Raw genomic sequence first — 15,417 nt, forward strand, 5'->3', positions numbered from 1 at the left:
TTGGCCTGCCTGTAGTCCAAATCTTTCACCTATAGAGAACGAAAATATGTCAAAGACGACCGCAAACTCTTCAGCATCTGGACCAAAATTCCAACACCAAAACTCCAGCAACTCATAGCCTCAATGCCCAGATGTCTTCAAACTGTTTTGAAAAGAAAAGGAGATGCTACACCATGGTAATCATGCCCCCGTCCCAACTTTTTTCAGACCTGTAGCAGGCATTACATTTTAAATGGATAAAAGTGTACAATTTCTCAGTTTAAACACTTGCGATGTTATCTATGTTCGACTGTGAATAAAATAATGGCTCATGTGATTTGAAATTCCTTTAATTTTCATTTTATTAAATTTTTTACTCCGGAATTCAGGTTGTATATCTTTTATGCACCCTATTGTGTATGTAATGTAGTATATCATTTTGACCTTTTGCAATCTTAATGTTTCTAATGTTTGTCAAACAGGATTAGCCCAGTCTGGTGCATGGGGCTGTTTTGATGAGTTCAACCGCATTGAGCTGCCTGTGCTGTCTGTGGCCGCGCAACAAATCTATATTGTCCTGCAGTGTAAGAAAAACAAGAAACCTCAGTTCATATTCACAGATGGAGATGTTGTAGAGATGGACAAAGAATTTGGCATCTTCCTTACCATGGTAAAGAATAAAACACAATTCTTTCTCCAAAAACATTTTCAACCAGTGACATCCAAATATTGACTATAAATTGTTGCTTATCGTGTTTTTTATACCACAGAACCCAGGGTATGCCGGCCGCCAGGAACTGCCCGAGAACTTAAAAATTCAGTTCCGTACGGTGGCTATGATGGTGCCTGACCGAGCCATCATCATAAGAGTAAAACTGGCCAGCGCTGGCTTTCGCGATAATCAAGTTCTCAGCCGCAAGTTTTACACGCTTTACAAACTTTGTGAGGAACAGCTTTCTAAACAGGTGACCAAAATGCATTTATATTATACACAACATATAAAAAATTAGTTACAATAATATTTATATTGCTAATGCTGCTCAACAGGTTCACTATGACTTCGGTCTGAGAAACATCTTGTCTGTTTTGAGGACTCTTGGAGCAGTTAAGAGATCCAACCCAACCGAGGCGGAGAAGACTGTGGTCATGAGAGTCCTCCGTGACATGAACCTCTCCAAACTGGTGACTTGGATTAATCCTAATGTGGAATAGTGTCATCAAGCAGGATAATAAGGGTCAATGCTATGTTGACCATCTCTCTTCCCGCTGATTCCTTCATGCAGGTAGATGAGGATGAGCCGCTCTTCATGAGCCTTATCAATGATCTGTTCCCAGGCATCAGTCTGGATAATGCAGGTTATCCTGAGCTAGAAGCTGCTATCAGCAAACAGGCCAAAGATGCCAAGCTAATCGCTCATCCTCCATGGATCCTCAAACTTGTTCAACTCTATGAGACCCAACGAGTGAGACATGGTAAAAAAAACATCTGTATTTGTCATATACTATAGCTCCTTGCCCACAGATTAATGCCATCTGTTTATTCTGTTTGTGCAGGTATGATGGTTCTTGGTCCCAGTGGAACAGGAAAGACAACATGTGTCCACACTTTAATGAAGGCCATGACTGACTGCGGAAATCCTCACAAAGAAATGCGAATGAACCCGAAAGCCATCACAGCCTCCCAGATGTTTGGCACATTGGATGTAGCCACAAATGACTGGACAGATGGAATTTTCTCTACGCTGTGGAGGAAAACTTTAAAAGCCAAGAAGGTGAGATGTTATGTGTCAACAAGCAACTTGTCATTTTCTGCAATAAACCTGCTTTATTTTAATACAACAGTTTAATAGGAAATGATGCGGTCACACTAGACTCTTTGTTCCATTGACTTTCATTGATACAAATGTGAATGCTGCAGACCGAAAATGCAAGGTCATGCAAATAGTTTAACATTTCACTACATTCCAAACTTCAACTCTGTGACATTTGTGAGATTTACTTGTACTTAGAAATCCTGTCAGATTGAAATTCACAGAGGTAACTTTTTCTCAGGGGGAACACTTGTGGATCGTTCTTGACGGTCCAGTTGACGCCATCTGGATCGAAAATCTCAACTCAGTCTTAGATGACAACAAGACTCTCACCCTGGCCAATGGAGACCGTATCCCAATGGCCCCCAATTGCAAGGTGGTCTTTGAGACGCACAACATAGACAACGCATCTCCGGCCACCGTGTCCCGCAACGGCATGGTCTTCATGAGCTCATCTGTTCTGAATTGGCAGCCCATCCTGCAGGCCTGGCTGCAGAAGATTCCAATAACACAAGCTGATATTCTTTTGGCCTCTTTCAACTCTGTCTATCAGGTGACATGTGGCCTCTGCATGATGCTTATTGATTTGTAGAATCATTCATGTGACAGGAATATTGTGTTGCGCTGCAATCTGACTGAATTAAAAAAGTCAATTTTTCAAAAAGGAAATCAATGCGATGATTAGTTTTATTCTAGCTGTGCAGTCGAGTGTTTCGTGAATATAAAAAACCCTTTTATATTCACATACTTATTTTCTGCTTGAACATGCTTAACATCTGCATTTTTCACAGGATTTAATGAATTTCATCACCACTGCGGTTTCACCTAAAATGCAGCTTTTGGAGTGTATGTACATCAAGCAGACCATTGATCTGTTACAGGTAAACTCACCTAAAGCTACAGTATATTATCCTTAGACAAATAGATCATTGTTGTAAATGGGCTGTTAACAGTATAATGGCTTACAGTATAAATGTGTGCCATGAAGTTTTCTGTTTGTAAATTGTCAATCAGTGATTCTGTGTTCAGTTTACTGATCTGCTCCTGCTAAAATCACAGGGTCTTCTGCCAGCTGTTGAGGAAAAGCTTCTGAAAGCGTCTCACATTAATCGCCTTTTCATGTTTGCTGTCATGTGGTCTGTTGGTGCTTTGCTGGAACTGGATGATCGAGCCAAGATGGAGACGTTCCTCAAGCAGCACTCAGCCAGCCTAGATCTGCCCAGTGCGCAAGGAGATCTGACAATCTTTGAGTTTATGGTCAATGAGACTGGAGAATGGGATCTCTGGTCCAAAAGGGTAAAATAAAATGTTTTTGACTGGCAATCAAATATTGGTCCACATGTTTGCTTTAAATGAGGCATAGTCATACTACTTTAATTGTGATGTCATCATTAGGTGCCAGAGTATCACTACCCCAAGGACATGGTTCCTGACTACGCCTCCATTCTTGTACCCAATGTCGACAACATGCGAACCGACTTCCTGATGCAAACCATAATGAAACAAGGCAAAGCAGTCCTGCTCACTGGTGAACAGGGAACAGCCAAGACTGTCATGATAAAGGTTTGTTGCATTTTAAATAATTAATGATTAAATTTGTTTAAATAAAACGTAATTAACTATTTTGATTAAAACCTCCACAGGGCTATACCAGCAAATATGACCCGGAAACACATCTGAGTAAAACTCTAAACTTCTCTTCTGCCACCCTGCCTGGCATGTTCCAGCAGACCATAGAGAGTTACATAGACAAACGTGTGGGCACTACTTATGGACCTCCATCAGGAAAAAAGATGACCGTTTTCATCGATGACATCAACATGCCGGTTATCAATGAGTGGGGCGATCAGGTCAACTCTCTTTTACATTGCAGATGTGTAGGAAATGGATCAGATTGTATTTGGAGACTCAGACATTTCCATTCTAATGAGAATTTTACATTGTGCGAAAGAGTACATTAACATTGTATACACCACTCAGTATTAGATAAATCCATGTTTTTTTTATTAGTTCCTGTCATTTTGGCCACTATATAAAAATTTATATAGCTTTTGTTGTTTTAAAATGTATTTTGTTCATCTCTCAGATCACAAATGAGATTGTTCGTCAGTTGATGGAGCAGGGAGGTTTCTACAGCCTGGAGCGGCCTGGGGAATTCATCAGCATCATTGACCTGCATCTGGTGGCTGCTATGATCCATCCAGGCGGTGGTCGCAATGACATCCCTCAGCGACTCAAACGCAAGTTCTGTGTGTTTAACTGCACTCTACCCTCCAACTCCTCCATTGACAAAATCTTTCACACGCTGGCCAGTGGTTATTTCTGCGCAGAAAGAGGTTTCTCGGAGGAGGTGTACTCGCTGGCTGCATCTCTGGTACCAACCACCAGAAGAGTGTGGCAGGCGGTCAAAGCTAAGGTACTGGTCTAGCGACAAAATAAAGTTCAAGTATTTGCCTTAAATTGAAGAGCATGGTCTTAAAAACAGTGAGGTCATGGGTTTAGCTCTAAGAGAATGCACATACCTCATCATAATACGACATGTATGGTACAAAATGAAGAAATCTACAGCATAAATGCATGTTTTATTTCATTTTACAAACAGCATATAAAAACAAAAAGCTTAAAGTAAATTAAGCATACATTGACTGTAATCACATAAAATCTAAACAATTTTACAGTAATACTTTATCATGATTGTTTTCAGATGCTTCCGTCCCCAGCAAAGTTCCACTACATTTTCAACTTGCGTGACTTGAGTAGAATCTGGCAGGGCATTCTGACTGTGGGATCAGAAGTGTGTCAGACTTCTCAGCTGCTGGCCTCTCTCGTCCAGCACGAGTGCTTGCGGGTCATTGCCGATCGCTTCATCGAACAGAAGGACAAAGACATTTTTAATGACATTCTACAGAAGGTGTGTCAACTAAATCATAACATAGAATAGAATATTTTCAGATTCTCTTTTTAAACGTATTAATCACTAGTGTCTTTACTGTTCTGCACTCTTCAGATCATAGTAGAGGATCATGGTCCTGGTCTTTTGGAGCGTGGGCCATGGGAAGAGTATTTTGTGGACTTTCTGAGGGATGCTCCTGAGCTGACAGGGGATGAACCTGAAGACACAGAAACAGAGACACCGAAGATCTATGAGCCCATTCCTTCCTTCAAGACACTATCAGAGCGCCTGTCTATGTTTCAACAACAGTACAACGATACCATCAGAGGAGCACCCATGAACCTGGTCTTCTTTGAGGTTAGTCTTAAACTTTCTCAAAGAAAATGTTAGGGTAATATTCTACTCCAGAATCAGATCAAGATGCTGGTTGTATAACCAACTGAAATGATTTAAAACCTTGCAGGATGCAATGATCCACCTAATGAAGATCTCTCGGATAATCCGGACCCCTCGGGGTAATGCTCTACTGGTTGGAGTGGGGGGTTCTGGGAAACAGTCTCTCACTCGACTTGCATCCTTCATAGCTGGATACCAGAGCTTCCAAATAATACTGACACGGTGAGAATATTGAGGTTTGAATTGTTGTATGGCTTCCTGAGGTAAAGTGCTGACCCCGTCTCCCTGTATTTCTGAGGTTCTTTTTTTATTGTGCAGCTCAAGTAATTTAATTATTCAATTTCAAAACATTTTGACAATGTCACGCACCATTTTTTGTACAGAACTTACAATGTGAGTAATCTAATCGAGGACCTCAAAGCCCTGTACAGAATTGCAGGTTTGGAAGGAAAGGGCGTGACCTTCATCTTCACCGACACTGACATCAAGGACGAAGCCTTTCTTGAGTACCTGAACAACGTGCTGGCTTCCGGAGAAGTTTCAAACCTGTTTCCTCGGGACGAGGTGGACGAGATCACCCAAAGTCTCATTCCTGCCATGAAGAGAGACTTCCCACGCTGCCCACCCACCATCGACAACCTCTACAACTACTTCCTGTCCAGGGTGCGCAGCAACCTCCATGTGGCTCTTTGCTTCTCTCCGGTTGGTGAGAAACTGCGCTCAAGAGCCCTGAAGTTCCCTGGGCTCATCTCCGGCTGCACTGTGGACTGGTTTCAGCGATGGCCGCGAGATGCTCTGGTGGCCGTAGCTGAGCATTTCTTGTCCGACTACTCTCTCCGATGTTCAGACGAGGTGAAGAGGAGCGTCGTGGAAACGATGGGAACGATCCAGGATATGGTGACTGAGATCTGTACCGAATACTTTCAGCGCTATAGACGTCAGACCTACGTGACGCCAAAATCCTACCTGACGTTTATTAAAGGATACCAGACGATTTACTCAGAGAAAATTGAGCATGTGGGGATGCTGGCGGAACGCATGAACACAGGTTTGCAATTATGACTTTTAGGTTTATTGACAAAAAAAACGTGTTAATGTGAATTCAATCTTTTCTGTAGGTCTCAACCGACTTATGGAAGCTGAGCAGTCAGTGAACCAGCTGCGTGTGGAGCTGAGAGAGAAGGAAAAGGTGTTGGCCGTGGCCTCAGTCAAAGCAGATGAAGTCCTGAAGGAGGTCACTAGCAAAGCGACGGCTGCAGAAAAGGTGAAGGCTCAGGTACAGAAGGTGAAAGACAAGGCCCAGGCAATCGTCGATGAGATAGAAGAAGAAAAGAAGGTGGCCAAATCGAAACTGGAGGCGGCCAAACCAGCATTAGAAGCTGCAGAGGCCGCGCTGCAGGTGTGGCTCTACTAACTGGCATAAAACACAAGAGGATTTTTTTCATGTTTTCATCTAATAAGCCTAATTCCATTTGTGATTTCTAGACATTAAAGCCAGCCGACATTGCTACTGTGCGTAAACTGGGAAAACCTCCTCATCTCATCATGAGAATAATGGACTGTGTGCTCATACTGTTTGAGAGACGGGTAGATCCTGTCACCATGGACCCCGAGAGACCCTGCATGAAGCCCTCATGGTCTGAAGCTCTTAAACTGATGAACAACCCTGGGTTCCTCGGTCAACTGTTGTCCTTCAACAAGGTGAGACAGCAAATCTCACTTTAGGTCACTTTATCAGTGACTCACTTTATCAGTGACAACACATCACACTTCATGAAACTTTTTCAAGCAAGCAGAAACCCCCCTTATCATATTGTTTATGTATTGTTAATGTAGACTTCTGCCCTGAACTGTCACAGGGTCTCTAGTCATGTTTTTCTGAATTCTGAATTTTGCTTAAATATTTTTTGTTGAAGGACACTATCACTGAGGAGAAGGTTGATCTTCTCACTCCATATCTGCAAATGGAAGATTATAACCTGGAATCAGCCAAAAGGATTTGTGGGAATGTTGCAGGACTGTGTTCCTGGACTATAGCCATGGTGGAGTTCTTTAGCATTAATAAAGAAGTTCTTCCCCTCAAGGTGACATCAGAATCACTAGCATTTCTGACTTTTTTTCTTCTGTGGAACACAAGAGTAAATTTTATGTCTATAGTGCTTTTTTATATGATAAAAGATGATAAGCACACTGGGAGATCACAGGAACCTTGTGCTTCTGAACTAAGTGTACCACAAAAGTTTAAGTTTCACATCTGTATGGATTTGTTTTTGTGAATGTGTGTATGATAGGCTAACCTAAAGCTCCAGGAGGCTCGTCTGGCGGTAGCTCAACAAGAACTAGCAAAAGCTCAGGAACAGCTTGACATGAAGCAGAAGGAGCTGGACGAAGCACAGGTGAGACAACTGTGAACAACATTTAACTTTAAACGATTTTAATACAGGAACAGAATGATTTTACTTCAATGAACTTTATGACCTTAGAGTAAAATGTACATTTTTCAGATGTTACTCTTTTGTAGTTCAGGAGATGTAAGAGTTCTCAATTGTGTAATATTGTTTATTTATAATAGAAACAAGTGAGACTAATAGAAAAAAATTTGGATTATTTTCAACCCAGAGTCAAAAATGGACACACCCAAGCATTGGGTTATGAATTAACCTTTGTTTAGTTGTTTGACATAATGCTGGGTTGAAATTGCACAGCATTTTTTAAGTGTATATTGTATTCTAGATTTGGGTAAATGATAGTTATTTTGCCGAGACATAAATGAGAAAGGATTTCTATAAATCACTGAGACCTCTTTCTTATGGAACTCTGTGTTATGCATGTGCATTTGTGCAGGCGATGTATGATGCAGCCATGCAGGAGAAAATGGACTTGCAGAACGATGCAGAGGCATGTCGGAGGAAGATGTCCAATGCTGTGGCCCTTATCGACGGACTTGGCGGAGAAAAGGTTTGCAAGTGTTCTGCATAATTTAAGGCTTTCGGCTAATTATAAGAGCTCTTTGACCTTTTACTTGAAATGTTAATTTTATCTTATGTTACACATACATTGTGTTATTTGAAACTGTAAATCCATATCTGTGTGTCAGGTCCGCTGGACAGAGAGCAGTTCTCAGTTCCAGAGACAAATAAAAGATCTGGTGGGGGATGTGTTACTAGCCACTGGATTTCTGTCATACTCTGGGCCTTTCAATCAAGAGTATCGCAACCTTCTCGTGCAAGAGTGGAAGAAAGAGATGAATACCTGCCACATCCCTTACAGTGAGGTCTGACTGCTTTTCTGTGTATAGACATATGCTGGATTAATGTATTTGATCTCATAGTTTTTCAGTGTCTTGTCCCATTAAGGCCAATTTTTGCTAAATGTAGGCAACTTTGTAGAAAAATATGTAAAAATAATTTGTTATTTATCGATAGATTGATCAATCCGTTCTGTAAAATTCGGAATGTTTTCTCCCACAGAACCTGAATTTGATCAGTATGCTGGTGGATAATGCCACTATAGGAGAGTGGAACCTGCAGGGGCTTCCCAACGATGACCTATCCATCCAAAACGGCATCATCGTAACCAAAGCGTCTCGATATCCTCTGCTCATCGATCCACAGGGTCAGGGCAAGATCTGGATCATGAAACGTGAAAAGGAAAATAACCTACAGGTTTTCATCACCAGTATATAACACTATTTATTGGTCCAAGACATTATTGAGATTATATATAAATATATAAACTTTTTTAGGAGTGTTTATACTTTTTTGCTTCCAGGTGACATCTCTAAACCACAAATATTTCCGAACTCACCTGGAGGATTGTCTATCTCAGGGCAGACCTCTGCTCATTGAAGATGTTGGAGAAGAGCTTGATCCAGTGCTGGATAACATTCTGGAGAAGAACTTCATTAAAACTGGAAAAACTTTTAAAGTAGGTCAAGTGACTATCTGATTGTACAGTATATGACTCATGTAAAGTTTGAAGAGTCCTTGGCTTTATACTTTCGTTTCTCCTAGAGCAAACTAAAATTGTTGTTATGTTTCTTTAGGTTAAAGTTGGAGACAAGGAGGTGGATGTAATGAAGGACTTTACACTCTACATCACCACTAAACTTGCCAACCCTGCATACAGTCCTGAGATCAGCGCGAAAGCAGGCGTGGTGGATTTTACTGTCACTATAAAGGGCTTGGAGGACCAGTTACTCGGCCGGGTCATTCTCACAGAGAAAAAGGTAATTCTGACATTGAGTGTTCAGAAGTGTGAACTCAACAATTTCAAGAAATGTTTAAAAATGTGTTTAACTTGACTTTTATCAAATGAGCTTTAAGTAGAAGAACAGTGGTTGATAAAGTAAGTGCTTGCTTATTGACAGCACAAGTCACATGATTTGTGGTATCATGAGTGTATATGTAGCATAAACATTGGTACTCCCCAAAGATGCTTTACCTACCATGTACTAGCATTTCCTGTGAGGTTTTTCTTAGCAAGTGCCATTTTGTGTTGCAGAATAACTTAACTTAGTTGCAAAAAAAAACTTAGCGTATCCGTAAAGTATTTGACAAAATGTTTTTCATTCAAGGAAATGGAGGCCGAACGTGTGAAGCTTTTGGAGGAAGTGACATCAAACAAGAGAAAGATGCAGGAGCTGGAGAATAATCTTCTGTGTAGATTAACAAGCACTCAGGGCTCTCTGGTGGAGGATGAGTCTCTTATCGAGGTACTCAGGGTCACCAAGACCACAGCAGAAGAGGTACTACCTTCAATTACAATGACTTGTTTATTAAAAATGTAAATTTATTGATTTATGTTCTATTTTTTACTGTTAAAGCATTAAATGGGTTTGACGATTTAAATCACCTCCTTTAGGTGAGTGAAAAGCTAAGAGTGGCTGCAGACACTGAAATTAGAATAAACTTGGCACGAGAGGAGTACCGTCCAGTGGCCACCAGGGGGAGCATCCTCTATTTCCTGATCGTGGAGATGAGTCTGGTCAATATCATGTACCAAACCTCACTCCGTCAGTTCCTGGGCATCTTTGACATGTCGATGGAAAAGTCACCAAAGTCTCAGATTACAGCTACTAGACTGAACCACATCATGGAGTACCTCAGCTTTGAAGTGTTTCAATACACAGCTCGGGGACTCTACGAAAACCACAGGTTCCTATTTACGCTGCTCTTGGCCTTGAAGATAGACCTACAGGCCAAAACTATTTCTCACACTGAGTTCCAGACATTTATTAAAGGTTTGGATAATTTCCTGGCATTAGAATGCAATTCACTTTCTGAAAAATGCAGAATTAATTTTGTTCACTAAATCGACAATCGTCTTTTCAGGTGGAGCTTCTCTGGATCTCAACTCAGTCGAACCCAAACCAAAGCGCTGGATCCTGGACATAACGTGGCTGAACCTGGTGCAACTCTCCAAGCTGCCTCCCTTCACCGCTCTGGTAACGCAAGTGACCCGCAACGACCGGGCCTGGAAGAGCTGGTTTGATGAAGCGGACCCAGAGGAGGCCCCGTTGCCTGATGGGTACGAGAGTCAGTTGGACGCGTTTCACAAACTACTGCTCATACGCAGCTGGTGTCCCGATCGCACCATTGCACAGGTAAATTTTTGTTAGCATGCCGGTGTATGTCTGTAGTTAATGCTGTGTGACCTCTGACCTCACACATGAGTTTAGGTATAATACGACTGAATATTTAATAGGGATGTGTCAATATCAAAATCTCACTGTACGATAATACCTCCATGTAAAGCCCACGGTACAATATTTATTGCAGTATTTAAAATGACGACTTGGAAACTTGCTGTAAGCATCCTCGTTTCTTTATCCTCGAATCATAACTGTTGCTTAATGGAGCAACAGTATGAGTCATAGTATGGGATGGGTCAAATTACCTAAATATCCCTTTTATAAAATAAAATAATTGCACCACCAGATGAACCTTGCCAAAGGTAACATCTATAATTTTTTCAAACATTGTCTACGTTAGGCCCATATTGTTTCATACAGTCATGTGACCACGATAATACTGAGACAATTTTGCTATTGCGTTAACACGATATTGATAATAGTGTTACACCCCTTATATTCATAGAACTTTTAAGACAAATACTGGGAAGTTTATTTTATTTCCCCTGTAATACAATGTTATGAAGTTTAGAGGTTGCCGCTTTTCCAAACAATGAAGTGTTGAATTTAATTTATAAAATAAAACCTTTATTTTGTACTTTTGACAGGCAAGAAAGTACATTGCTGAATCAATGGGAATAAAGTATGCCGAGGGAGTGATTCTGGATATGGAGTCCATGTGCTTTGAGAGTGAGAACAGAACACCTCTGGTCTGCTTTCTCTCTATGGGATCTGATCCCACTGAGAACATAGAGAGACTCTCCAAATCAAAGGTGCAAAAAACTCTTTCTTTTTCTATTATTATGCCATTTCATTGAGCATTATTATTTATTAGTATTCCTGTATCTATTTTGTGACCTTTTTAAAATCCAAGTTACGCATTCATTTTTTCTTGAGATTTAAGCACTTTTAACTTCGTTAGTCTTGTTGGTTTCTAGGGTATTCCTTGCAGACCCATCTCTATGGGTCAGGGACAGGAAGTGCATGCACGACGGCTTTTGGCTCTGAGCATGTCTGATGGAGGCTGGTTGCTTCTGCAGAACTGCCATCTAGGGTTGGACTTCCTGGATGAACTTTTAGAGACGGTCACCAACGCAGAGAACATCCATGACAGCTTCAGGTTATGGGTGACCACAGAAGTTCACCCTAGGTTTCCTATTAACTTCCTGCAGTCTTCCATTAAATTCACCAATGAGCCTCCACAAGGTGTGTCAACCAAATAATATCCTGTTTTATAACAGATTTTAAAATAAAATAAAAATAACTTTCTTTATACTTAGTCCAGAGTTTTACATTCCGTCCTATTCATCACGTATTTATCTTAATTGGTCGTACAAGAAATGTATGTGTAATATCGGCACTGGCCAAGATGACTCGAAGATGACTAGATCATCATTTGTTGTTAGTTTAGCATGGAATGTCTCAACTAGCCAATCAGAATCAAGTATTCTAGTGTTGTAATAGCATTAGACATTAGATAAGGTCAACACGAACATATCATTATGAGAAGCAAAATAAGGATTGAAAGGCTAAGCATGAAAAGTTTGATCATTATTATGTAAATGGTGGGTACTGTGGTGCAGGGGTGAAGGCCGGACTCAAGCGCACATATAACACTGTGACTCAGGAACAGCTGGAGATCACCAACATGCCCCAGTGGAGACCTCTGCTTTACGCCGTGGCCTTCCTTCACACCACAGTCCAGGTCAGCTGATGAACGCATCACAGTAAATGCTTATCAACGCTTATAGTGCTTTTAAATGGAATGATTTACATAAACATTTTCATGATTTCTAGAATTGTATGTAAACCATACAGCAGCAGACTGTTACTAAACATTAGTTTACAAATGGCCAAAACCATTAATCAGTATAATGCATTGAACAAGCAGCATTGTTATTTTGGCAAAAACAACAATCTTTTATCTTCCCAAAAGGAAAGACGCAAATTCGGTCCACTTGGCTGGAATATTCCCTACGAGTTCAACCAGGCTGATTTCACCTCAAGCATTCAGTTTGTGCTCAATCACCTTGATGAGGTGGATGTTAAGATAGGGGTGAACTGGAACTGCCTGCGGTACATGCTTGGAGAGGTACAGTGTGGATGTATCTTTTTATATGAAATGGTCTTTACAGTGTTTATATGAATCCAGTGATTTATGTTAACTACGCAGATCTAACTGAATCCATTATGTCATTGATTTGACAAGCTGATTAAAATCAGTTTATTTTTTGTTTATCCTGGTTGTGTAGGTGCAGTATGGTGGACGGGTCACAGATGACATGGACAAGCGTTTGCTTAATACATTTGCAAACATCTGGTTCAGTGAGAACATGTTTGGAGAGAAGTTCTGCTTCTATAAAGGATATACTATACCAAAGGCCAAGATACTACAGGATTACCATACACACATCGATATTCTGCCATTGGTGGACACACCTGAGGTGACACCAAATACTCTTATTTAACCCTTTGCTAATCTCTAAAAAACTTTAACAATATCAACAAAATCACCAGTTAATTTCTGCTCTTCTGATCGATAGACAATAACAAAGGGCAGCTTAACAAAGGGAAACGCTTTTGTTAACAGAATATCTAAAATCTAAGATTTTTTTAATAGGTTTTTGGCCTCCATCCCAATGCTGACATCACTTATCAGACAAACATGGCTAATGAAACCCTGAACACCATCCTCAACATCCAGCCCAAAGACAGCGGTGGTGGAGGGGGCGAGACCAGGGAGGCAACTGTCCAGCGAATGGCAAATGAGATGCTGGAGAAACTTCCTGCTGACTATGTGCCCCACGAGGTGAAGATGATTTATGGGTCACCTGCATAGAATATTGTCTCGAAGCCAACATTTATGTGTTACTTTGCATGTATTATATTTAGTAATCCTCATGTACTTTAAAATGGTGGTACCAGCAAAATGCAATGTTTTTACCAGGCTTTGCTTTAACCTTTGCTTTAAATCCTCTGGTCTTCGGTATTTTTTTACTAAAATTTCACATTTTAAAATTTCTTTACTTTATCGGAATTTATCGGTGACTCTTGGGTGCACACACAAAAGATATCATGAACGTGAATCGAAAAGGGTAAAAACAAAAGTCACATTTGTACGCTGTCAAAAATAGCTGCCATATGAGATTAATTTTACATAAGAAATATATATATAACTGTACATACAACTATACAATTCCCTAAAGATCCAAATTCTAGAGTAAAATATATTATAGAACACATTACATTGATTGTACTGAAAAAAAAAGTTAGATTTGAACACATTTGGTCACATTTGTCTTTGTGCAGGTGAAGCATAATCTACAAAAAATGGGTGCATTACAGCCCATGACTATATTTCTGCGTCAGGAGATTGACAGAATGCAGCGTGTCATCAAGTGTGTACGTTTTACTCTCATTGACCTTAAACTGGCCATTGATGGTGAGTTTTTCACATTTGTACTCAAACAAGTAAAAATGACAAAAACTGTTGTATTTGTTTTGTAACACAACCAATTTTTGTGTAATTCCAAGGGACCATTATCATGTCCGAAGATCTCCGAGATGCTCTGGACAGCATGTATGATGCTCGTGTACCAAAGTCCTGGCAAAAGATCTCTTGGGAATCTGCCACCATTGGTTTCTGGTTCACTGAACTCCTGGAGCGGAATCAGCAGTTCCACAACTGGATATTCAATGGTCGACCTCATCAGTTTTGGCTCACAGGATTTTTCAATCCACAGGTTTGTTCAACATGACCACTAACTCAAAATTTAAACCTATCTTTATTTCAACTCTTCTACACTTCTTTTTACTTGTTAATAAAGTGCATATTGAATCAGCTTCATACTGATCATACTGTCTGTTATGTATTGAAGGGATTCTTAACAGCGATGCGTCAGGAGACCACGCGAATGAATCTAAATAAAGGATGGGCTTTAGACACTGTCGTCCTACTCAACGATGTCACCCGTATGATGAAGGAAGATGTCTCGGGCCCTCCGCCTGGGGATGTGGGTGGAGTCTACATATATGGCCTGTATCTGGATGGTGCTGGGTGGGACAAGAGAAACACAAAACTGATAGAATCACCTCCAAAGGTATAAAACAAAAGACTATATGACTATGACCAAATTCAGGTTTATAATCATTGAACCATTTGTGAAACTGTAGTTTATAATGCAATGATCTTATGAATCCAAAGTCTGAATTAATCGATCTTGTTGTCTGCGCTTTTAGAACAGCATTATACATTTTTAATCTTGTTGTCAGGTTCTCTTTACACCTATGCCAGTGGTCCATGTTTACGCAGTGAGCAGCACAGAATCCAAGAAGCCTCAGTCCATTAATCTGTACTCGTGCCCGGTGTACAAGAAACCCAGAAGAACAGACCTGACCTACATCTTCTCACTTCTGCTCCGGAGCAGCCAGAATCCAGACCACTGGACCCTGAGAGGAGTCGCTTTACTCTGTGACTGCAAATAAAGCCATGTTAAAATAATTAACACAAAACAAATTGACATAATATGATCATAACAAAAATAATTATAATAAACCAAAAGCTACTGATGTTGTGTGTTCTATATTTTGGGGGCACTGTTGTTGATTCATTATAGAAATAAAATGGACACACAACAGTATCTACTGTAATTTACCATCTTTTACTTTTAAAATCTTTATGGTCAAATTGTTTATGATGGTTTTTT

At 40.4% G+C, this 15,417-nt stretch overlaps 1 protein-coding gene across 1 annotated transcript in view; it reads left to right on the plus strand.

Moving 5' to 3' along the window:
* dnah5l (dynein, axonemal, heavy chain 5 like) overlaps window positions 1–15,196 on the plus strand; it is a gene marked incomplete at both ends in the record, with an annotated part of 30,762 nt that extends 15,566 nt beyond the window's left edge. The window contains 37 exons of the mRNA XM_079487995.1: window positions 462–649; window positions 750–944; window positions 1,027–1,161; window positions 1,263–1,452; window positions 1,534–1,751; window positions 2,032–2,343; window positions 2,582–2,671; window positions 2,850–3,086; window positions 3,186–3,353; window positions 3,434–3,640; window positions 3,877–4,206; window positions 4,495–4,701; window positions 4,798–5,040; window positions 5,147–5,301; window positions 5,463–6,127; window positions 6,198–6,478; window positions 6,565–6,780; window positions 6,996–7,163; window positions 7,371–7,475; window positions 7,924–8,037; window positions 8,177–8,353; window positions 8,550–8,744; window positions 8,851–9,006; window positions 9,125–9,307; window positions 9,656–9,826; window positions 9,943–10,321; window positions 10,413–10,684; window positions 11,320–11,484; window positions 11,650–11,917; window positions 12,295–12,416; window positions 12,648–12,803; window positions 12,964–13,155; window positions 13,332–13,520; window positions 14,021–14,153; window positions 14,246–14,454; window positions 14,590–14,811; window positions 14,984–15,196. Coding sequence (XP_079344121.1) covers window positions 462–649; window positions 750–944; window positions 1,027–1,161; window positions 1,263–1,452; window positions 1,534–1,751; window positions 2,032–2,343; window positions 2,582–2,671; window positions 2,850–3,086; window positions 3,186–3,353; window positions 3,434–3,640; window positions 3,877–4,206; window positions 4,495–4,701; window positions 4,798–5,040; window positions 5,147–5,301; window positions 5,463–6,127; window positions 6,198–6,478; window positions 6,565–6,780; window positions 6,996–7,163; window positions 7,371–7,475; window positions 7,924–8,037; window positions 8,177–8,353; window positions 8,550–8,744; window positions 8,851–9,006; window positions 9,125–9,307; window positions 9,656–9,826; window positions 9,943–10,321; window positions 10,413–10,684; window positions 11,320–11,484; window positions 11,650–11,917; window positions 12,295–12,416; window positions 12,648–12,803; window positions 12,964–13,155; window positions 13,332–13,520; window positions 14,021–14,153; window positions 14,246–14,454; window positions 14,590–14,811; window positions 14,984–15,196 — 7,826 coding nt within the window. The remainder of the gene's footprint in view (window positions 1–461; window positions 650–749; window positions 945–1,026; window positions 1,162–1,262; window positions 1,453–1,533; window positions 1,752–2,031; window positions 2,344–2,581; window positions 2,672–2,849; window positions 3,087–3,185; window positions 3,354–3,433; window positions 3,641–3,876; window positions 4,207–4,494; window positions 4,702–4,797; window positions 5,041–5,146; window positions 5,302–5,462; window positions 6,128–6,197; window positions 6,479–6,564; window positions 6,781–6,995; window positions 7,164–7,370; window positions 7,476–7,923; window positions 8,038–8,176; window positions 8,354–8,549; window positions 8,745–8,850; window positions 9,007–9,124; window positions 9,308–9,655; window positions 9,827–9,942; window positions 10,322–10,412; window positions 10,685–11,319; window positions 11,485–11,649; window positions 11,918–12,294; window positions 12,417–12,647; window positions 12,804–12,963; window positions 13,156–13,331; window positions 13,521–14,020; window positions 14,154–14,245; window positions 14,455–14,589; window positions 14,812–14,983) is intronic.
* Window positions 15,197–15,417: the final 221 nt, after the last annotated feature.

This window comes from Barbatula barbatula (assembly GCF_947034865.1).
Source record: "Barbatula barbatula genome assembly, chromosome: 23".
In the NCBI taxonomy this organism is placed as follows: Eukaryota; Metazoa; Chordata; class Actinopteri; order Cypriniformes; family Nemacheilidae; genus Barbatula; species Barbatula barbatula.